At 40.2% G+C, this 19,095-nt stretch overlaps 2 protein-coding genes across 2 annotated transcripts in view; one reads left to right on the top strand and one right to left on the bottom strand.

The window, feature by feature from the left end:
- LOC136440224 (BCAS3 microtubule associated cell migration factor-like) overlaps positions 1-6,178 on the top strand; it is a 201,827-nt gene extending 195,649 nt beyond the window's left edge. Inside the window, exon 24 of the mRNA XM_066436129.1 lies at positions 6,166-6,178. The gene's annotated coding sequence lies outside the window, so the exon portion shown is untranslated. The remainder of the gene's footprint in view (positions 1-6,165) is intronic.
- Positions 2-19,064, bottom strand: LOC136446811 (Fanconi anemia group J protein homolog). The gene is made up of 31 exons (XM_066445446.1): positions 18,949-19,064; positions 18,612-18,710; positions 17,961-18,072; positions 17,511-17,561; positions 16,736-16,798; positions 16,440-16,511; positions 15,802-15,893; positions 14,821-15,014; positions 14,281-14,370; positions 13,715-13,805; positions 13,117-13,233; positions 12,383-12,478; positions 11,760-11,895; positions 11,364-11,410; positions 10,035-10,184; positions 9,514-9,674; positions 8,611-8,659; positions 7,891-7,980; positions 7,552-7,689; positions 7,027-7,095; positions 6,827-6,877; positions 6,420-6,491; positions 5,530-5,659; positions 4,815-4,918; positions 4,550-4,585; positions 3,538-3,665; positions 2,964-3,031; positions 2,473-2,593; positions 769-2,063; positions 312-421; positions 2-31 (listed from the first exon to the last, which is right to left on the bottom strand). The coding sequence occupies exons 1-31, from the start codon at positions 19,027-19,029 to the stop codon at positions 2-4; spliced, it is 4,143 nt and encodes a 1,380-aa protein (XP_066301543.1). The 5' UTR covers positions 19,030-19,064.
- Positions 19,065-19,095: the final 31 nt, after the last annotated feature.

The raw sequence follows: 19,095 nt of genomic DNA, 5'->3' as shown, positions 1-19,095 counted from the left end.
TTTAGCACTGACCCTCGGCCTGCTTTACCTTCTACAGAGTTGAATAGCAGAATAGAGTCAACCTAACCAACATGTCTTGGGTACAGAGATAGGGGCTTAAGACCCTCTTGTCTGGAGCAACCACTTCCTGTCACCAACCATTTTCAAACGTTGACAGTATATACTGTCAAATGGAAAAACTTGGCAAGTGAAATTGACACTTTTGTTCCAACTTACTAAAGTTTGTCATTACTACTCTTAATCTGTTTGGGAGATGCTTGGGGGATTGCCATATTTTGAAATGGTTAGAAAATTCCAGAACATTTACAGACCTTGCTCTGAGCAGCTGTCATCAAGTCATCCAGCAAGTCACCGGGATCTTCTGAGAGGACAGGACAGTTGGCTTTTCTTCTGGATCTGAAGGAGCGACGAATCTTCAGGGCTAAGGAGATAAAACACAAGTATGGTAACAACCCACTCTCCCTATGTCCTCAAATTTCAACTGACTTGTCCAATATGAATTTAAGTATGAAAAGGCCACACTTGTGTTGATATTCAAGTCCGTATGATTTGTGTATTTACATTTTTGTCTTTTTTGCGGCCGAAAAAAATTGTTCTTTTGGTTTGATGATCAGGCAGCACAATGGTGGGTCAAAGTTAAAAACAACGTCTTTCTGGCAAACTTTACCTTAGCCAAAAAATGTCAATGCGCGACGCACACGGACATGAATATATACATACAAGTGTGAACGGGCCCTAATATAAGATGACTATATGGATACAAGTTACCTGGCTGACTTTCATCCATGCTTGGTCCATCATTTTCGTCTTGAGATGCCCTAAAAAGTTTCTTCTTGTTGGACTGCCTTCCGGCCGCAGGTTTCTTTTCACTTGCTGAATTCCTCCTCTTCTCAGTGGACTTCTTGGCGCTCAAACTCAGCTGTCTCTTCCTCCCTCGCGATGACACTGGTGGATCATCTTCTTTACCTTTGTTCTCATCATTTCCGTTGTCAGTCAACTTTCCTTTTTGTCGGAAGACATTCCCGACGTTGATCTCATCAGAGGTGTTTTCCTCAGCGGTTGGTTCCGAGTCGTCAAACAGAGGAGGTGTGAAGTCCATATCGGCTGCAGAGGTTTCTTGTAAGGGCGGAGTTGCCATTCCCTTCCTCGGCTCTGCTGTGCTGTGAACAGGCGTTGTCAAAGGGCCGATGTTAACAAACTTGAAGAGAGTATTGACCTTCGCATCATTTGGTCCAGATGGTTGCTTTGATCTGTCTTGCACCTCTTGATTGAAACCGTCTTTTGATTCATTTTGATCATGCAGGTTCTCTTCTTTGACTTTCTTGCAAGATTCGGTCAATGGCCCTGCAGTCTCAGCATCTTCTGTTGCTGTGTTGCTTTCTCCTTTGGACTTGTAGGCAAATTGTGCTAATAACATGGAAGCCGCTGACAACGTTTTAGAACTGTGTCCCTTGTTCTTGACATCATCTTTATCTAACCTTTGCCCTTGGTGTGTTGTGTCATCTTTAGTGTCTCTAGGAATGTTGTCTTCTTCAAACAACAGCCTACCTTTCGGTGTAGGTATAGCATCTGTTGGTCTCTTGTCACCAACAGGTGTGCTCTTGGCATACCTGTTGTTGTCACCTGCAGGGGTCATGAACCCATCACCTTTCACCTCCGAACTTTCAACCTTGACCTGGGCTGTTCCCATGACCCCAGCAGAATCAGTGACAGCTTTTTGCTGCACATTCTTCTTGAAGAGAGCCTTCAACTTCCCTTTGGAGATTGACGATGTCTTCTTATCACTGAGTGAAACATCTTGCGTGATGTTTTTGTCGTGATCCTTCAGACCAGTGACACTACTGGGTGTGCTGGGAATGAAACCCTGGGGTTCGAACTTGTTAACAACAGGAGTTGTATCCACTGTCCTCTTCTTTTGGTCCAGCAGGGGCGATTGACCCATCAAGTGTTGAAATGCATTCTGTTTTCCAGGCTGTGGTATGCTGCTTGGGTCTGGTGTGGACACACTGGTGTCCAGGAAGGATCGAGAGGGATGGGGCGAGGCTTGTGGTGTCATGGCAACACTGGAGAAACAAACAAACAGAGGATGGTTACACTTAAACACTCTCTTACCCAGATTTGAACCTGCGTCCTAGAACTTCACTTAGAACTAAGCAGATTTCTGGTACCCGGGTTCGTTTCTGCATTAAAGAGAATGCACTCAAGACAAAAATTTTGTTAAATTTTTAAATTAGTGAATTGCATTGTAACATATATCATTGGAAAACTTACTTATTGCCCTTTACAATGATAACTCATTTGTCATGACCTTACATTAATTGGTTTAGCACCAGGGCTTACCTGTACAGACTGTATTTTCATCTGACAGTTTGCAAATTAAGTTACAAAAATGTGTCTAGTATCTGGCTCATGAAAGAGAATTTTATACATGTGCGTGAAGTAAAGAAATGTTTGTAAGAAAGGGATTCAAACCTATCGTCAAGAGAGGTGACGCTCCCTTCAGTCATCTGTGTGGAGAATTGTGTCAGGGACGACACCACACTTCCAAACGCGTTAAAGTGCTGCACCCGCTGTCTCACCCACTTAGACAGGCCTGCAAGAATAAAGACAATTACTGTAAATGCAGAAATGTCTTAAAATTTTTGAATTTCCTACATTAAAAATTGGTAATTACTTAGGAGATCTACATGTATTTGTTGAGTACAAGTAATAAAGGATTTCATGTATAGAGGTAGCAGGGCTGTCTCCAGGACCCGTCCCTCCGTCCCAGAATGGAAATTTGATTCTTGGGTCCACCTTCTCTGTCCCAAAAATGGGAACTCTGTGACATGATATTGATAAAAATGCATTTTGGTAGGCTTAAAATGACAGATTTAACAATGAAAATTAAAACATTGGCTCTCAAAAATTGAAGGGGACAGAACAAAATTTAAACCTGGAGACAGCCCTGAGAGGTTGTCTACCTTTTGTGTATCTTCCTTGCCCTTTGGCAAACCTGTCGTCCACGAGGATCAAGGCTCCCCAGTCTCGTCTTAAGGACACAAACAGAATGATGTCAACATCATAAGTCATGTCATACATAACCACAATCAACAATGGACAAACTGATTTTGGTCTCTCCTGATAAACATACAATCAAATGTGCGTTAAGAGCAAAGGATTGTATTTGCCTAAATTAATTTTATTTGGGATCTGTAACTACTTTGGTTCTGCCAAATGATTAAATCTCCTTAAACTTTTTGTACTCATTCAAACTTGAAAGTGGTTACTTCGGCGAAATAGGAGGTATGGTTTTTGGTGTGTCGGTTTGTCTGTCTGTGTTTCCTCACTTGTTTCCACATGCTGGGCTGTTGGGTCACTGAGGTTAAGTTAGGTCAAAGGTTCCAGAAAGGTCCCAGAAAAGGTTATTTCCTGTCTTCTTCTTTCTGCTATACGAATGATTTGTACAGAATCAGCCAGAAATTCACAATAATAAAGTGATATTTGATTTCTTGTTTTGATTTAAAGTCTTTTGTGAGTTTTGTGAGTCAGCCTTACTTGTGCCGTATACAGCGCCCGAGCGCCTGGTTGAGCGCCCTGTAGGCCTGGATCTCGTACCACTGTCTGCCTGTCAGCAGGCCACGTGCGCCGCTGTGCTGGTTGTTGTAGTTTTGTTTCAGCTCAACCTGGTACAAGAACAATGTGACAGGTCAGGAATTTTCAAGTTTTAATTTTTGTTTACCTTGCAGTGCCAAGTGGTTCATATACATGTACTTGGGCAGCAAGTTTCCTGGATAGCCTTTCCCCTTTAACGTGCAGTTCCTCGAACTCGGAACCCTCATTTACGTGACTTACGTCCCTTCAAAACGACGGGTACGGCCCCAACCAAGATGCCCTTCCCAGTATTGAACCACGGTTAACAACTAATAGGAACCAGGAGCTTAACTGTGAGACTGCTACCAGTTCAACTACAGGGATATCCCCAGGAATTTTCAAGAAGGCTCTTACAAAGGTGAAGGATGATTTCCAGCTCAGCCCGGTACAACAACAACATGTCAGGTCAGGAATTCTCAAGTAGGCTCTTACAAAGATGAAGGATCATCTGCAGTTACAGCAATACAAGTTTTACCATTTCACAAATGTTTATCACCAGAAATTTGAAGGTTAATACCTTGGAAGACGGAAGCCGAAGGTGATAAACATGTGTCAAACATCAACAGTTCTCTCTGTTTTGTGAGATTTACTTGGAAAAATAGAACTTATTTCTTGAGGTACTGACTATTTTAGGTACTGTAGTACTGTACAACACGTCTTGTTTTATTCAAGTTTCTTGCCAATGCTGTGTCCAAATATAATGATATGCCCTTCAAGAGAGGCAGTCAGAGATGTAATTTTCTTAGGGATGTATAGGTGTAACTATTGTCACTTTGTAATACTTGATGCTAATAATACTATAAAAAGAGCTCCACCCGTGTGATATTGTTAAGATACATGCAGATATCAAGAAATCTAAAGATCAAGAAATCTAAAGATCAAGAAATCTAAAGATCAAGAAATCTAAAGATCAAACCTGAAGATCCTTGAAGTTTGGGTAGGGGATGCCAACCTGGGGAAAACAACAAAATTGAAATTGAAGTCTCCATAATTTCTTATCTTACGTGGAATAAAAATAAAGGACAGTGATATAAAATGTCAATTTAGAAAAAAAAGTGTGTCTAATTGTTGAGAAACTGCCACCTGTCAGTATTTGAAAGAACTGCAGTTCACACAAGCTTCTTTGATAACACACCACAGGCTCTGACACCAAAGCAAATCAAGACATTTCCCCTGCTTACTGTAATGACAGCTCTGGCGTTGTTGTCGGCAAAATCCAGCCCCTCGCTGACTTTCCCACGGCACACTGCCAGGAACAGGGCGCCGCCGTGTCCGCCCCCGTTCTCTGAGGATTTATGGACAAAGTTGGAACGTCACGAAACAACAGCTCTAGAACAGCGCAAAAAGTAGTTATTGCGATCAGGGCTGTCTCCTGAGCTTCAGATTTTTTCCCATCCCACTCATTGTTTGTGAGCCCATGTTGTTCATTTTTGCTTTTAAATCTGTCATTTGATAAGCTTTCGAAAACACATTCTCATGAGTTTCATGTCATGAAATTCAGATTTTTTGGATGGATGAAGGGACGGGTCCTGGCGACAGCCGTGATTGCGGCAGTGGAACGTAATACAACAGAATCTACTGCATGAGGAAGAAGTTTTCCAGGGCCGGTTCATTTGTCTGTTCATTCAGACCCTCGTAGTGCCTAGTGGCACAAAAATTAGGGCAGCAAGTTTCCTTGCTGTTTCTGTAGCAGGGTATTTTTCACAGGGAGGGGTCGCTAGCCCCTCCCCTTTAACGTGCTGGAGGCACCTCTATGAGACCCCCATTAAGCTGTGTGCTTAACCTTCAGCCGGCTTAAGTAGGCCTTTGGCACAAAATGTGTATTGGTCATGGGGTTAGGTAGCAGGGAGGTTAAAACAGTCAACAAAATATTTTGAAAAGAACTTGAAATGTCACCTGTATCTTCGCTACATTTGATGGCGTCATAGAACTGCTTGAGAATGTCGTCAAAGTCGGCCTTGTCTCCCCCCTGCGGCTCCCTGATGACCTGTTTGTGCTCCTGTATCTGTTCCCACAGTCTGGTCATCTGCACACAACAGGGACAACCAAGTTGAAACAAAATGATACTGTAAATTCACTTCTCTTGCATAATTTTCGGAAAGAAGCTTTTTTGTATTTAAAAGTTTGCATTTGGAACAATTCTGTAGTACATTATTTGAAACGCATATTCCCGGTGTAATGAATTTGCAGTAGAGAGGCCACAGTGAAAATAAAACCACTGCAAACATTTCAAGATTCACAGTAAACGGGCATTGTGAAAACTAGGTGTTTAGATGATCATTGATGTTTCTGAAAACTTTTTTTTCTAAAGTCATAAAACAAAGGAACAGCTGTCATTCTCAGTTGTGGTGAAGCATGATGCTATATAAATTAATACTGTAAAAGGTAAAGCAGTCATCCTCAATTGAGGTGAAGCATGATGCTTTTTCAAGTAGCTAGTGGTAGTGCAATGCAGCTTCACCATGGCTTGCGTTTAATACTGTAAATTCATTAATTTTTGTGGGGATTTGATTAGGCAGTGGGGATATAGAGGAGGTTTTTGCTGTGTTCTAAGTTTAGGTTCTAAACTATACTGTAGCACAAACACACACAAGAAATGACTACCAATATTTTAAAGATTTACAGTAATAGTGCAATGCAGGTTCCCTATGGCTCAAATTTTTGGCCAAACACACTGGGTCACTTCTACTCTCTCTGATAAGTGTTTTTTTCTTTTTTCTATATACAACTCCTCACAATCGTGCCCAAGTGGGGTTTAAACCTCTGCCCTCTGGATCCACACGTACCTGCCACCGCTGACACAGCTTCCCCAGCAGCTTGTAGGAAGGAAGGAAGCACAGGACGCCGTGGGAAATAGTCTGGAATACAAAGTCATGGAGAAACATTCTTCATTAACAGATAGCTACACAAATCTAAAACTCTAAATTTCTATATATGTTCAAGCTGTAAGGCATTGAGAATGGAGAGCAATGTGATACAACATATTATTTATCTAAATAATTCATAATTTACATTTTTATAATATAAGAATTTTGACCACAACAACTCCAATGTATCATGTCTATCAATCTGCCACTGTATCTGTATTTCATGCAAATTAGAATAAACCTAGCCTGGGAGCCATCCGATTGCTACCAAGGCTCCTACACTCACTGCCCTGAAAAATTCTTCAGAGCAGTAAAGTATACATTACCTGGCATACTTGTAGGACAAGCTGTCCCAGTTCATCCTGAAATTCATATGTCTGCAAGAGTTGAAAAAAAAAGTGTATAAGAATTTGAAAGACAAGGATGTGCTACCTTTTTCTTTACTGAAGACCAAAGTGTAAATTCAACATAGATCTAGACAAATTCCCAGATGGAGTAGTTTGTGTTAAGTGACAGGTTGCAGTACCTCAGTGTGTTGGTAGGTGGCCATCAACTTCCTGCCTCGTGGACCTGCCCCTACAGTCCCGACCCAAACCTAGAAAAAGAGTAGATATCAACCTTCTTGGTTAATTGGTTAAGGTAGCTGCTTGAAGAAATTGTACTTTAAAGGAGCATTCCACTCCAGAAGTGGGTATTATAATTCATCAGAACAATACAGGATAGTTTTTGTGTACCTTCCTAAATGTGTGATAGTCACTAGACTGCTTTCGTTAAGCTTACCACATCTACCGTTGGCAAGAAATTGTGCGCAAAGTTGGCCATGCAAGTACATGGAAGTGGGTCCATATGGGATTCAGAAAAGGATTATTGTCGAAAAGATTTGGCCAAAAGTCGGGTGCAATAATTTTAGATCCAAAAAAATATACAATGGAATCTAATCAGAAAATAATACCTGCTTTTGGAGTGGAATGCTCCTTTAACTCTTTAAAATTTTATGAAAGTCTAGATATCCATACACTGGTTGTGTACAAAGAAGTCATCAATGCCTTACCTGTTTCTTGCCGACCACATGGTTAGCCTCCAGCTGGATAGGGAAGGGTACCCCCAGCTCAGACTGGAAGGAGTCTATCGGGGACAAAGTTCCTGAAGACAGGACTATGGCTCGGCAGTTGGCAAGCTCACTGAAGGCCTGGACATGGAGCACAAAATCACCAAGTTAGAAAATTAAGGTAACAAACAAGTCACTTGAGTATTCATACAAAATATCAATGTAATATTTTCAAATCCAAATTCTGTTTATACTCAGGTTCATACTCAGGTACAAGTATCTTTTGAGATACTGAATGATATGTAGACCAAGAATGACTGAGAATGAGTGACATGACCTCACCACTGCAGGGTTGAGGCACCAGAAGTGCAGATGGTGGGAGAAAGTCTTGTCCATCCCTCGGCCCTTCTTCATCCGTACATAACCATTGGGCTGGAAGAAATACAACATGTCAGGTTTACATTTCATCTAACAGATTACAGGGAGACAATCTGTGGCATTCTTGTAGTTAGGTTATGGGATCAAATTCTGAAGAGGCCGTAATAATCTGCCCTTGGGAAAAACAATCTATACCTATTCCCTCACTCGACTCAGGTGAAAATTAGTAGCATTGGTCCTCTCGAACAGGATGTAAAGCCGGGGGTATCAAGTTAACACCTCCAGCACGTTAAAGATCACACCACACAAAGTCAAAATCAAAAAGAGTAAGGATCATTCCTGGTGTCAGTGGATCAAACCTTACAGTCCTGTCTTATGCAGCCAATGTATCTTATAACAGTCTGGTTTTATGCAGTTAATGTACCTACTGACTACATATACAAAACTAGTGTGATATGCCTAGAGGTGGTCTGTGGCAAACAAACAAAGAAACAAACAAAGAAACAAACAAATTCTCCTTGCACAACTGTGTGGCCTAAGGGCTATAGACATGGAGATCGGCACTGCCCTATACACACAAAAGGTGTGGGAAGGATTTGTGTATGAGACACATTTTCTTCAACAGATAACACATATTGAAGAATAACATAACTCAGAAATAAAACTAGCGAAAGAATGACTTACAAAGTGTTCTGGCCTGTTGGAATACTCAACGGTCCTCTCAATCACCACTCTGGGAAGAGAGAAAGAGAAGAGTCAGTAATGACTGGAAACAGAACATCATGGATTATTCATTGTCGAGAAGATATGCTCATCAAGAAGGAAGTTGATGGCGTCGTGTGGCGCAACTGAAGAACACGCGGCTGTCAAACAATGGGTCCCGGGATCTAATCCCAGGTGTGCCCAGAGACATGTCCGAACTTGCGCCCCGACGTTGTGCCCTTGGGAAAGGCACTTAACACGACTTTCCTCACTTCACTCAGGTGTAAATGAGTACCTAGCTCATCTAGGGTTAGGGACGTCCCTCGGATAGGACGTTAAATGGAGGTCCCGTGTTTGGGGAGAGCAACACCCCGCGCACGTTAAAGAACCCACCACACCTTTCGAAAAAGAGTAGGGGCATGCCCCGGTGTGCGATGGTCCAAATCTTACAGTCCGGTCTGGGATGACATCTTGAAAAGGTGATAGTTCACCTGTTATGTCAATCCTTCCACAAAAATGTGGTAAATCAAAATAAATAAATAAATAAATAAATAAATAGATGGAAGTTTATGTATCATAAATTCATAGAGTTAAAAGAAAAATAAGCAAATATTGCTGACCTAAAGATAAATGTGCAGTAACACATTCAACTGAACAATTTATCCTGATTTTCCTCAAATGCATGTAAGTGATCGCAATTAGGAAATTCCATACTTGTACAGTATTTTGCACATCTAGCTGAAAGCAATGTTTAAACCTATCTAGCGAGGATGCCTCTAAAATATTCAATGAGTTCCTTTCGACAATAGTGGAGTGATAGATATTAGACTAGTTATAGTGAAGAATAGATACATGTAGATAGCATCTGCACTTAACACCATATACCTGTAGTCTTCGGCAAACTGCATGTTCTGCTTGAAGAGAAACCCCAGGACAAAGAACATGCCCTTCAGCATCTGTGCCGAGGCTGAACCCAGCCACATCTGCTCCTGGCCCTGTTTTTGCTCTGGTTTATTTTCAGGGTCTGTCACCGCACTCAGATTTTTCTGGAATGAAAAAAAGAGCTTAAAAAAAGAAGAGATACTGCAAAAAAGAGAAGTGATATTATTACAATACTTACTTGGAAACAGGACATAGTCAATCCTACTACTGGAAAATGATTTACATTTGAAGCATTATTTTAAGTACTGAAAATACAAACACAGGATGTTCTGCTGCAGCACCATATGGAGGCGCTGGGGTCCCATATTCGAAAATGTCCTTCGTTTTGCTGACACTTATCCACATTCCAAACACCATACAGATCAATCCACAGCATCTAACCAGAAATCAATCCCTTGATTTCTAGATTTCGCCTCCGCTAACTTCGCCACTCAACCACTAAATATCACTGGAGCTTGCTTTACCTTCAGCATCCCGAAAGTGTCGGGATTGATGCCCATGGAGTTGAGCACGGCCACCATGTCCATGCCTGTCTGCACCTTGGTCTGACGCTCATAGTCACGCTCCTTCAGCAGAGATGAGCTGTCCTTAATCCACTTCTTGAAGCTTCCACACTGATTGAAAAAAAAAAGTTCTGTAAATTCATCTATTTTTGTGATGACTCAATTTCGTGGTAGAAGGGGAAAGGTCGTCCTTTTTCTCACTGGCTATGTTGTGAGTCATACAAAATGGAGTTATCAATACGAAAAAAATGTGATAAAATATACATATGTAGGATACCTGGTAACATTGTATTATAGAAAGAGTACAGGACTCGAAATACTGGGTGCATGTGCACTTGTGCACCTAATTTTTTCATTGGGGGTGCACTGGTGCACCTAGATATTTTTGTAAGCTATAGGGTAAAGGTACTAGTCTATTGTACAATAGTATACAGAATATTCTTGAAATGTAAGTGTCAGAAAAAGCAATATAACCTTTTGTTGTACTTTATATGATGTATTGCTTGGTTGAAATTTGAAATCTGGAGTTCTTAAGAGAGGCAGTAGCATCAAACTTATGTTTTGCTGACATTCAACTTTGTTTTATGTGGTGCACCCAGATTTTTTTCCGTGCACCTAATTTTTTGGGTTGGGTGCACAAGTGCACCTATTTCCAAAGAAGAATTCCTAGCCCTGTTAAGGCTTGATTTATCATACGGTAAATTCATTTATTTTAGTGGGGACTTAATCTTGCGACAGGAGGAGAAAAGAGGTTTTTGCTGAGTTTAAAGTTCGCGATTGAAACAATTCTGTAGTGCAGTTAGTAATACAAATTTGGAAACACATTTTGGAAAACTGGGAAAATCTGAACATTGAAATGTTACAGTATTTTTTTTGTTTGTATATACAGGCATATAAGATACTCCATCTTGTGAGACCACACCAATTTATTTTCTTGGTTAACGGAACAAAATTTTTTTTTTTTCAAATGCTAGATTGGAAAAACAACATGAAAACAGAATCTCAGAGGAATGTTTTTACTTTGGTGCACACAGGTTCAGGGTGTGAACAGAGTCAGGTGCAAGTTTTCACCCCAGCCTTCTGTTTTCATGATTTTTTTTGCTAAAATTGAAAATAAAAATCTGTTAACCAATAAATCAAATTGGTGTGGCCTGAGCAATAATAATCAAAAAGAAAAAATGTGATAAAATATCCATAACATACATGTAGGTTACCTGGTAAAAATAGAAAGAGTAAGTGGCTGAGTAATCATCTAACGTGGAGTAAAAAGAAATGACCTGCAGTACTCACCACAATGTGCAGGGCTCTGTGGTCATCCATCTTAACATTGTGTAGCACTAAAAGGGGACAGATGTATGTAGAATGTCTGTATTATCATCAACATCAGTAACATCTAATATGATATCTTGTGGTTGTTGCAGAGAGCGTAAACCAGTTTAAAACTAAGCTAGATGAGCACTGGGAAGGGCGCAAGTACGCAGTATGAAGGGGACAAGATCAGGACACAACAGGCAGACGCCTTCTATCCTGCAAGCGATATCAAGGTATGAACATGAAAACATCAGTGAATAATCCAGATATTTACAAGTTACCTAGTGGTAGACACAGCATCATGAAACAAGACAACTCAACCCAACAGAGAAGGTACACGCTTAAACCAGAATTAAATGTTCCAATTTCACTTACCCAAGTCTTCCAACTCAGTCATGGTGAGGTCCAGCTGATCCTCTGTCATGGAGAAACTGGCCGCCTCCCTGGCTGAGTCCTCGATGTTGTGTGCCTCGTCCAGCACTATCACATGGTTCTTCAGGGAGATCTGCATCTGTAGTACAGACATAGATATAACGTTGCTGATCACCATAGAGCTGTGTACATGTACCTAAACAAATTTTAGGTACAGGTACATGGGTTTAGGTACTTGTTCAAATAATGGTTGATTTTCAATGGTTGACATCTTGAGCATGTTTGAACTGATAACAACATTAGTATTTCATTGCACTAGAAATTATTTTTAATGAAAACAGATGAAAATTTGACTGCACCCTTAGGCCACACCAATTTAATTTCTTGGTTAACGTTTTTTTTAAATACAATTTTATCACAAGGACATCATGAAAAACAAAAGGCTGGGGTGAAAACTTGCACCTGACCCTGTTCACTCCCTGAAACTGTGTGCACCAAAGTACAAACTTTCCTCTGAGATTCTGTTTTCACGTTGATTTTCCAATCTAGAATTAAAAAAAAATTCTGTAACCAAGAAATTAAATTGGTGGGGCCTTAACGGTAAATCTTGCCACGGAAAAACTTACGTTTTCCCTGATGACAGGATCGACCAGGTAGTTATATGGACAGAAGACGATGTCAGCTTCTAGCATGAGTTCACGTGCAGCGTAGTATGGGCAGGCCTGAAGGAAAACATCATGATATTCGTCAGTTAAACACCACTTGTAAACATTGGGACATACATTGTATAACAGGCATTCGCTACACAGGCCAACGGAAACAGACAAGTGACACATGTTCTGAGATCTCAAAAATCTAGAAATATTATGATTATATACAACAAGTTGCACCCTGGCATTGACAGATGTAGACTTCTACAGTCACAACTATCAAATATAAAAGTGCTGTACCATTTTACAACTATTTATTACTGGACCCACGAAACATTGGCAACCTTGCTGCGTCCTAAATTTGATTTGTGTTACCCTTGATTTTATAATGGGAATATGATGCAAAATGTACAGGTATTACTAAAAAGACAACAAAACATACAAAGCGTAAAAAGAATTGTTTTTTATCGATGAAATTCATTGACAGCTATATCAAATCGCTCGATCGCAGCGAGGTCGCCAACGTGTCGTGGGTCCAGTGAGATAGGTGCTTTACTATACCATTTCTACAATATATATTGTTCAAATGTATGTCTAAACACCTTTAAGCACACTGTTATTTTAGAATACTTATATACTGCACATACATACTTGAATTTCAATCGGTAACACACAGTAGACTTTTACAAAAGGCTTGTGTTTCTTCCTACCTTAATCTTCCTGCCCAGTTTGACCAGTTCCTCTATGTCCCAGGCAGACAGCCCCTTGTACTGTATCTGTGCCTGGTTAGACATCCTCACAACATTGTGGTGGAAGGAACATGCTTTCTGCAAGGGGAAAACAAGAGTTTGAAGATCTCATACCTCCATGATTTACATTTAGAGTTTTGCCTATGTCTTGTTTGACTGTAGTTCATCGATTATTCAAATTAAGTTTTGATTTACATGTACATTACGTGTGCCCACTGATCACTACATGTCACTCTACAGTGAATGTCACTAGCACATGGAAAAATAAAAAATGACTAGCACATGCAAAAACACAGACAGACAAAAATCATTATGTTCCCGTGAAATAGTAACCTCTTCCATTGACACCATGACCTAGGATGTCTGTCATGGTACTTATCACTTGAAAGATGTAGAATTGCTAAACTGGTCTGGACGGCCGTCTAAGATAGCCATAGCACATCTACATCATTAACATCTACACACCTTGCAAAAGGTGGCAATTTATATAATCTTTTTTAATACATTACACGGACATGTACAACTGTAGCCAGTGACAGAAGTAAAAGAAAATGCCTACATGGTCTAGAAGCTCCCTACATCCATCGTTCTTATTGCCACGGATACTGGAGTTGATACAGGTGTGTTCTCGACTGGACAGGATCGTCATTCTACGACAAGAGAATCTCTCTCAGCATAAATAAACACTGTACAACTGAACAAAACATAGACATACAAGTATGATATGATATAGATAACAGCCAGAACTGCAATACTGTAAATGTCTTTGAATTTGTGGGAATTCCATTTCATGGAAGGGAGAAAATGGAGTATTCACGGTGGTTTTAAGTTTGCGATTGAAACAATGGGGTAGGCGGGCAGAAGACAGAACAAGCATTTTTGAGGTGGTTTTAAATCTAAGTTCTATTTGAACAGGTCACCGCAGAAAAAGTGACCAATAAACCACTGCAAAAATGTCAACATTTACAGAATCATTTTTAAAAAAAATCAGATAACAAAAGAAGTATATCTGTACATGTAGCCTCCGACAAGTCAGCTGCCAAAAACGAATTTCTCTGTCATTTAACATTACAATTAGTCACTTTGATCATGTCTACCAAAAATTGAAATGAAAACTGAACTTACCTTGCCCCTTTGTAGGCAGTCTTGCCCAGCTCCCTTGTAATCTGGGCTATCTGTTTGTGGGTCCTGGTACCGAAGAAGATCTTAGGGGCCCTACAGAAATCACACAAAAATCGATGGATTCTATACATCCCGTTTTCCACTTACTAGAGGCTTCAACTGCTGAGCAACCAAAGATCTGAGCAACGAAAGTTTTGACAGATCGCTCAACAAATTGCTTACATGTAGGTAAAGAACAAATTTGTAAAAACGTTTTGCCTTTTTTGTTGTCTTTAAATCAATCATACTTTTTCATCTTGCATCATATTCCAATCATGAATTAAAATCAATAGTCAAACAAATCCAATTTTGGTCACCGTAAGTTTGGTAGCAATCGCTGTCTAGTGGAAATAGATGTCTCCCAAATCAATGGATTCTATACACGTATGTTAGAGAATAAGGAGAGGAAGTTTGAAGCTACACAGATGACTGCTGGAGCATGTTTATGGTGACCTATCTAATAATCTATTGACAAATGTGTTGACATCAAGGTAATACTAGTACCTTTTCTTCTTCCTAGGCCTTTCTTCAGTTTCTTCTTTCCTCTCCTCCTCTTTCTTCCCACAGTTACAGGTACAGAGCATCTGATTGGTCGAGGTGCTGTTGTTGGTAAGTTCCATTTTCCACTGTGCGGGGGTGGGAGGGGTGTTGGGCATCTCTTCATCATCCTCGAACACAACACCTCTCACTCGGCTAGACTACAAACACAAATACATCAACAGAAATCAGTCCAGTAGGCTCAAATCAACTCATATTCAGTGTTAGTCAGGAGTTGATCTAAATTGGGAAAGAGGGGCATTGCGCCCTCTTGTTTCAGCCCAGCGCCGGGCCCCCTTGTCGAATTCAGATTTTAGCTTAATCCCTAGCATACAGACTACCCTCAGCGATTATTTCTTCCATAAATACATAGAATTCGCTACCTCGCCTGTGTGTGCTCCCTTTTGTTTTATTTTTCTAAATACATTTCTAAGTAAAACTGGATTACCTTATTGGAAAGTCATATTAATTTAAACCCTCTTCCAAGAGGCAAAAGTAGATGGTTTGGGTACAACAAACTACACATATGTAACATGACATGCTCAACCATTTTTTAAAGTTAAATGTTATGTTCTAGCATTGATTTGTTCTTTAAGTTCATTCTAGTGATGCTGAAGAGGAGTGATGGATGCTACTCGAAACATCCGGAAGTAATCTCTGAATCTTAAAGAGTTGCAGAGACGGATTAGTCTGTAAATAAGCTGACTGTCAGTCAGTCTAGAAGGACTTACATGTAACTGTGCATGGTACAATTCAGATATAAATAAATTCAAGTACAATACAATACAATTCAAGTTCAAATAGATTACACATACGTAATAACATTACTACAAAATGCAACTGAAGCTTATGAAGTGAACATGCATACTATTACAAGTTGAGAACCTGATCAAAACACCAGAAGCAGCTGAAGCTAGAGCAATCATTATCCATCCTTATATTTCCCACCTGCATGCCCCCTCCAGGTGTTCTGAACTTCTTCTTGGCAGGCTGGAAATCATCTTCATTTGGACTTACGGTGGGGTTGGGGGCAGCTCCACCTGGAATAGGATCGTATTTTAAAAAAAGTCCCACTCCACTGCCAGTGGACTAGCCCTCTGCTGTAATAGCAATAGTAGCAAACAATCTGGACATGCAAAAGTGTACATGTAGAACAGAACGCTATAGAACTAGTGCAATCCCGCACATGGTTCGTGTACTTAACACGTCACTCGTCTAAATGTGAAGACTCCCTTTAGGTTTTGACTATGTGTCACTAGCATTCGTGTTTTTAAAAACCCGTTTGTATATATCTATTTATTGTGCTGATTTTAAATATTCCTATGCCATAGTTCGCTTTGTTCTATTACTAACAGTCAATCATTGTAATATCACGACATCAACTTAGCCTTCGGGCTACGACTGTAGTGATAAGACTTTGTGTTTCTCAATAAAAAACCCATTACTACTTACTACTACAATGATTGCACCACAGTGTGGCCATGGGCTATGAAATGGAGATGGGCACCACCCTATACACCTTATGGTAAGGGAGGATTTTAACTTTAACTAATGTAACACTACATAACGTATAAGGTTGTAATTACCTGTGTAGTCATGGTCTGACAAGGCTGGTGGGTCAGGAACAGCAGGGAAGTACTTAGACGTAGATAGTTCTTCTGTAGAGGGTTGACAAATAAGATACCATACTTCACATAAACTTCAGACATACAGCATTCATACAACGTCTGCAAAATTAAAGTGGAAACCTCAGCATAGGCTCCCCAAGGTAAGTATGTTGTATAGGCACAGGCGAGGCTTTGTGTAGGAGAATTAAACATTCCTCTGAATGGCAAGTACTCCAGATGGAGTCTATGATGTGCCATAAGGGATTTACCAGTACCTGGAATGTTGTTTGCCCCAGTCTGAAACCCAGCATGACAGGAGCACCCACAGTTGTCTTCATCTGAAAACATGGAGACAGATCAGTTTATCAAACCTGTGATAATCATGACCAAACAGTTTTGCTACTAAAAGTGGTCAAACCTGTGCAACTTTAAACTGGACTTCTTTATAAATATAGAATACAACACGGGGTATTCCGTATCACCCGAGGTACCAGCCCGACCCGCGGGAGGGCTGGGACCGAGGGTGATGTGGAATACAACGTGTTGTATTTTATTTATGTCATACCTTGGTCATACCCACCCGAGAAAACACACATTTCAATGCGGAATGTGCCAGATGTTGAGGGAGTTTTGTGTCCTCGAACAAGAAACGGTAGCAACACTGATTCCAATCTCTGAATCCGGTATTCGGATTTCCGATGGCCGCGTAACAGGCGCGCTTGAAATGCGTTCGAAATATTCTATGGAAGCCTGTGTGATAACACTCCCGAACCCTATGTGATCCGGATAGTTATCACACGGTCCGGAATACCCGTATCAGGCCCAGGCATGACATAATACAACATATTGCCAACAGGCTATTCAAACTTTTCTGATGTTTTTTAAAATTTCCCTGTGGGAGGCAAAAGTAACATTTTGTAGTTTTTTTTTAAATTTGCAGTTCAACAATTCTGTAGTACAGTTATTGTAGTAGTACATTGGAAACGCAAACCAGCACGAAAGTTTCAAGATTTACAGTAGTAGGTAAGAGACAGTCTAAACGTATCTCACCTTTCTTGCAACAGGTGTCATCCTCCTCCTCCTCTTCTAGCCTCAGTTTTTCTGACAGGTAAAAATACAATAATCATTGTCATCAACATAGACACTGGTATAATTTGCTTTTACAGTACATTTATCACAAATACATAATATGCAATGTGCTTTGCTGATCACTTTGTTATCTAAATCACAAAGGAAATCAATGTGGGTAGTTATTGAAAGTTTACATTGATTGCACTTGTGCTAATTATCAAGTTACAATATGGAAAAATTTAACACTCTTTTCTGTGTTGTGACACTGTTGTAGCTCCCAAATCTGGATAAGTCTGGAGTCCAGCCTTCTTAGCTTTAGTCTGGTACCCAAGGCTGGGAGTGGAGCTTGGGAAGAGGACTAAAGCTAAGAAGGCTGGATTCCAGGCTAAAACTGGATTACCAGATGTAAAACTAGAAAGTCAAACCTACCATATTCGGCTGCTTGCCAGGCCAGACATGAGCAGAGTAGAGCCAGACTTTTGCCACTCCCAGTTGGACTTTCCAGGAGACAGTTTTGTTCCCTTTCCAAGCCTTGTAAAATCTGCAAACATTTAAAAAAAAATGCATTTAAAAGTGTTGAATTTGATCAATCTTTGCCTGTGGCTAAAAGCGCAGAGATTTCACGCGCTCAAATTTGACATGAAAGTCAACAGAGAAAAAAACATCAACATCTAAACATTGTCTCTATGACATAGCTATTGACAGGAACATCCTGTCAATAGTGCAAAAAAGTCTTACTGACAGGAAAAGACCGGGCAGTCCAGAAGTGCAGGAATTTGTTTAAATCAGCACATTTATCACTTGAACTTGAATGGTTATTCATTCCATGTCAATAGATCTTTCACAAGATAATCAAAGGCTGTAAGGTGTGCTCTGACTGGTTGTATTTCTTGGCTTCTGATTGGTTCTAACAATTCCTGTCAACAGTACGAGAAAGTCTTATATCCTGTCAATAGTACAAAAATAAATCTCATTGACAGGGGCATCCTGCTTATACCCCGTCCTTGCCTCTATATAGATGACAATATCTTATATTAAAAGTGCTGTATAAATTTTCTGATTAATACTAATTATACATACCTTATGCATCATGGCTATCTGTGTCGGGTAGGCATTGCAGGGAAACTGTACATTGACACCACTGATGGTGTACTTCCTTCCAGGACTGTCCATTCTGAACTGGAAATAACACATATACATTATATATAATTCTCACAGAAGTTTCATGTCGAGAACAGTTGAAAGTTTCCGTGTGCAAATATAATTTATCTGCGATGCCCCCCTCCCCAAACGTTCTCGCAGCGAAAATCGCAGAAGATGCACCAAATATCCCTAAGAAAAATAAAGTGAACGCTTAAAATCGACGCCAGGTACTTTCTGAAGAAGTATCGTGAGGAAAGTTTAGTAGATAACTCACATATCGCCCCTTGACGTCCGTGGAACGCACAATCTTCAGTTCGGGCTTGGCGCCATTTTTTAAGGTCAGTCCAGTTAGCATACAGGAGTAAAATTAGCATTTGTCTACAATTAGGCAATTTCTATACTTAAAACCAAAAAGATAATT

This window comes from Branchiostoma lanceolatum, chromosome 1 (genome assembly GCF_035083965.1).
Source record: "Branchiostoma lanceolatum isolate klBraLanc5 chromosome 1, klBraLanc5.hap2, whole genome shotgun sequence".
In the NCBI taxonomy this organism is placed as follows: Eukaryota; Metazoa; Chordata; class Leptocardii; order Amphioxiformes; family Branchiostomatidae; genus Branchiostoma; species Branchiostoma lanceolatum.
This window is presented reverse-complemented; position numbering and strand designations above follow the sequence as displayed.

Coding starts and splice junctions, on each gene's coding strand:
- LOC136446811 (XM_066445446.1), bottom strand. CDS start 19,029: ATGCTAACTGGACTGACCTTAAAAAATGGCGCCAAGCCCGAACTGAAG. Junction 11,411..11,759: donor GACTGAGTTGGAAGACTTGG/GTAAGTGAAATT, acceptor GTCCCCTTTTAG/TGCTACACAATGTTAAGATG. Junction 3,666..4,549: donor CAAACTTCAAGGATCTTCAG/GTTTGATCTTTA, acceptor TTCTTGTACCAG/GTTGAGCTGAAACAAAACTA.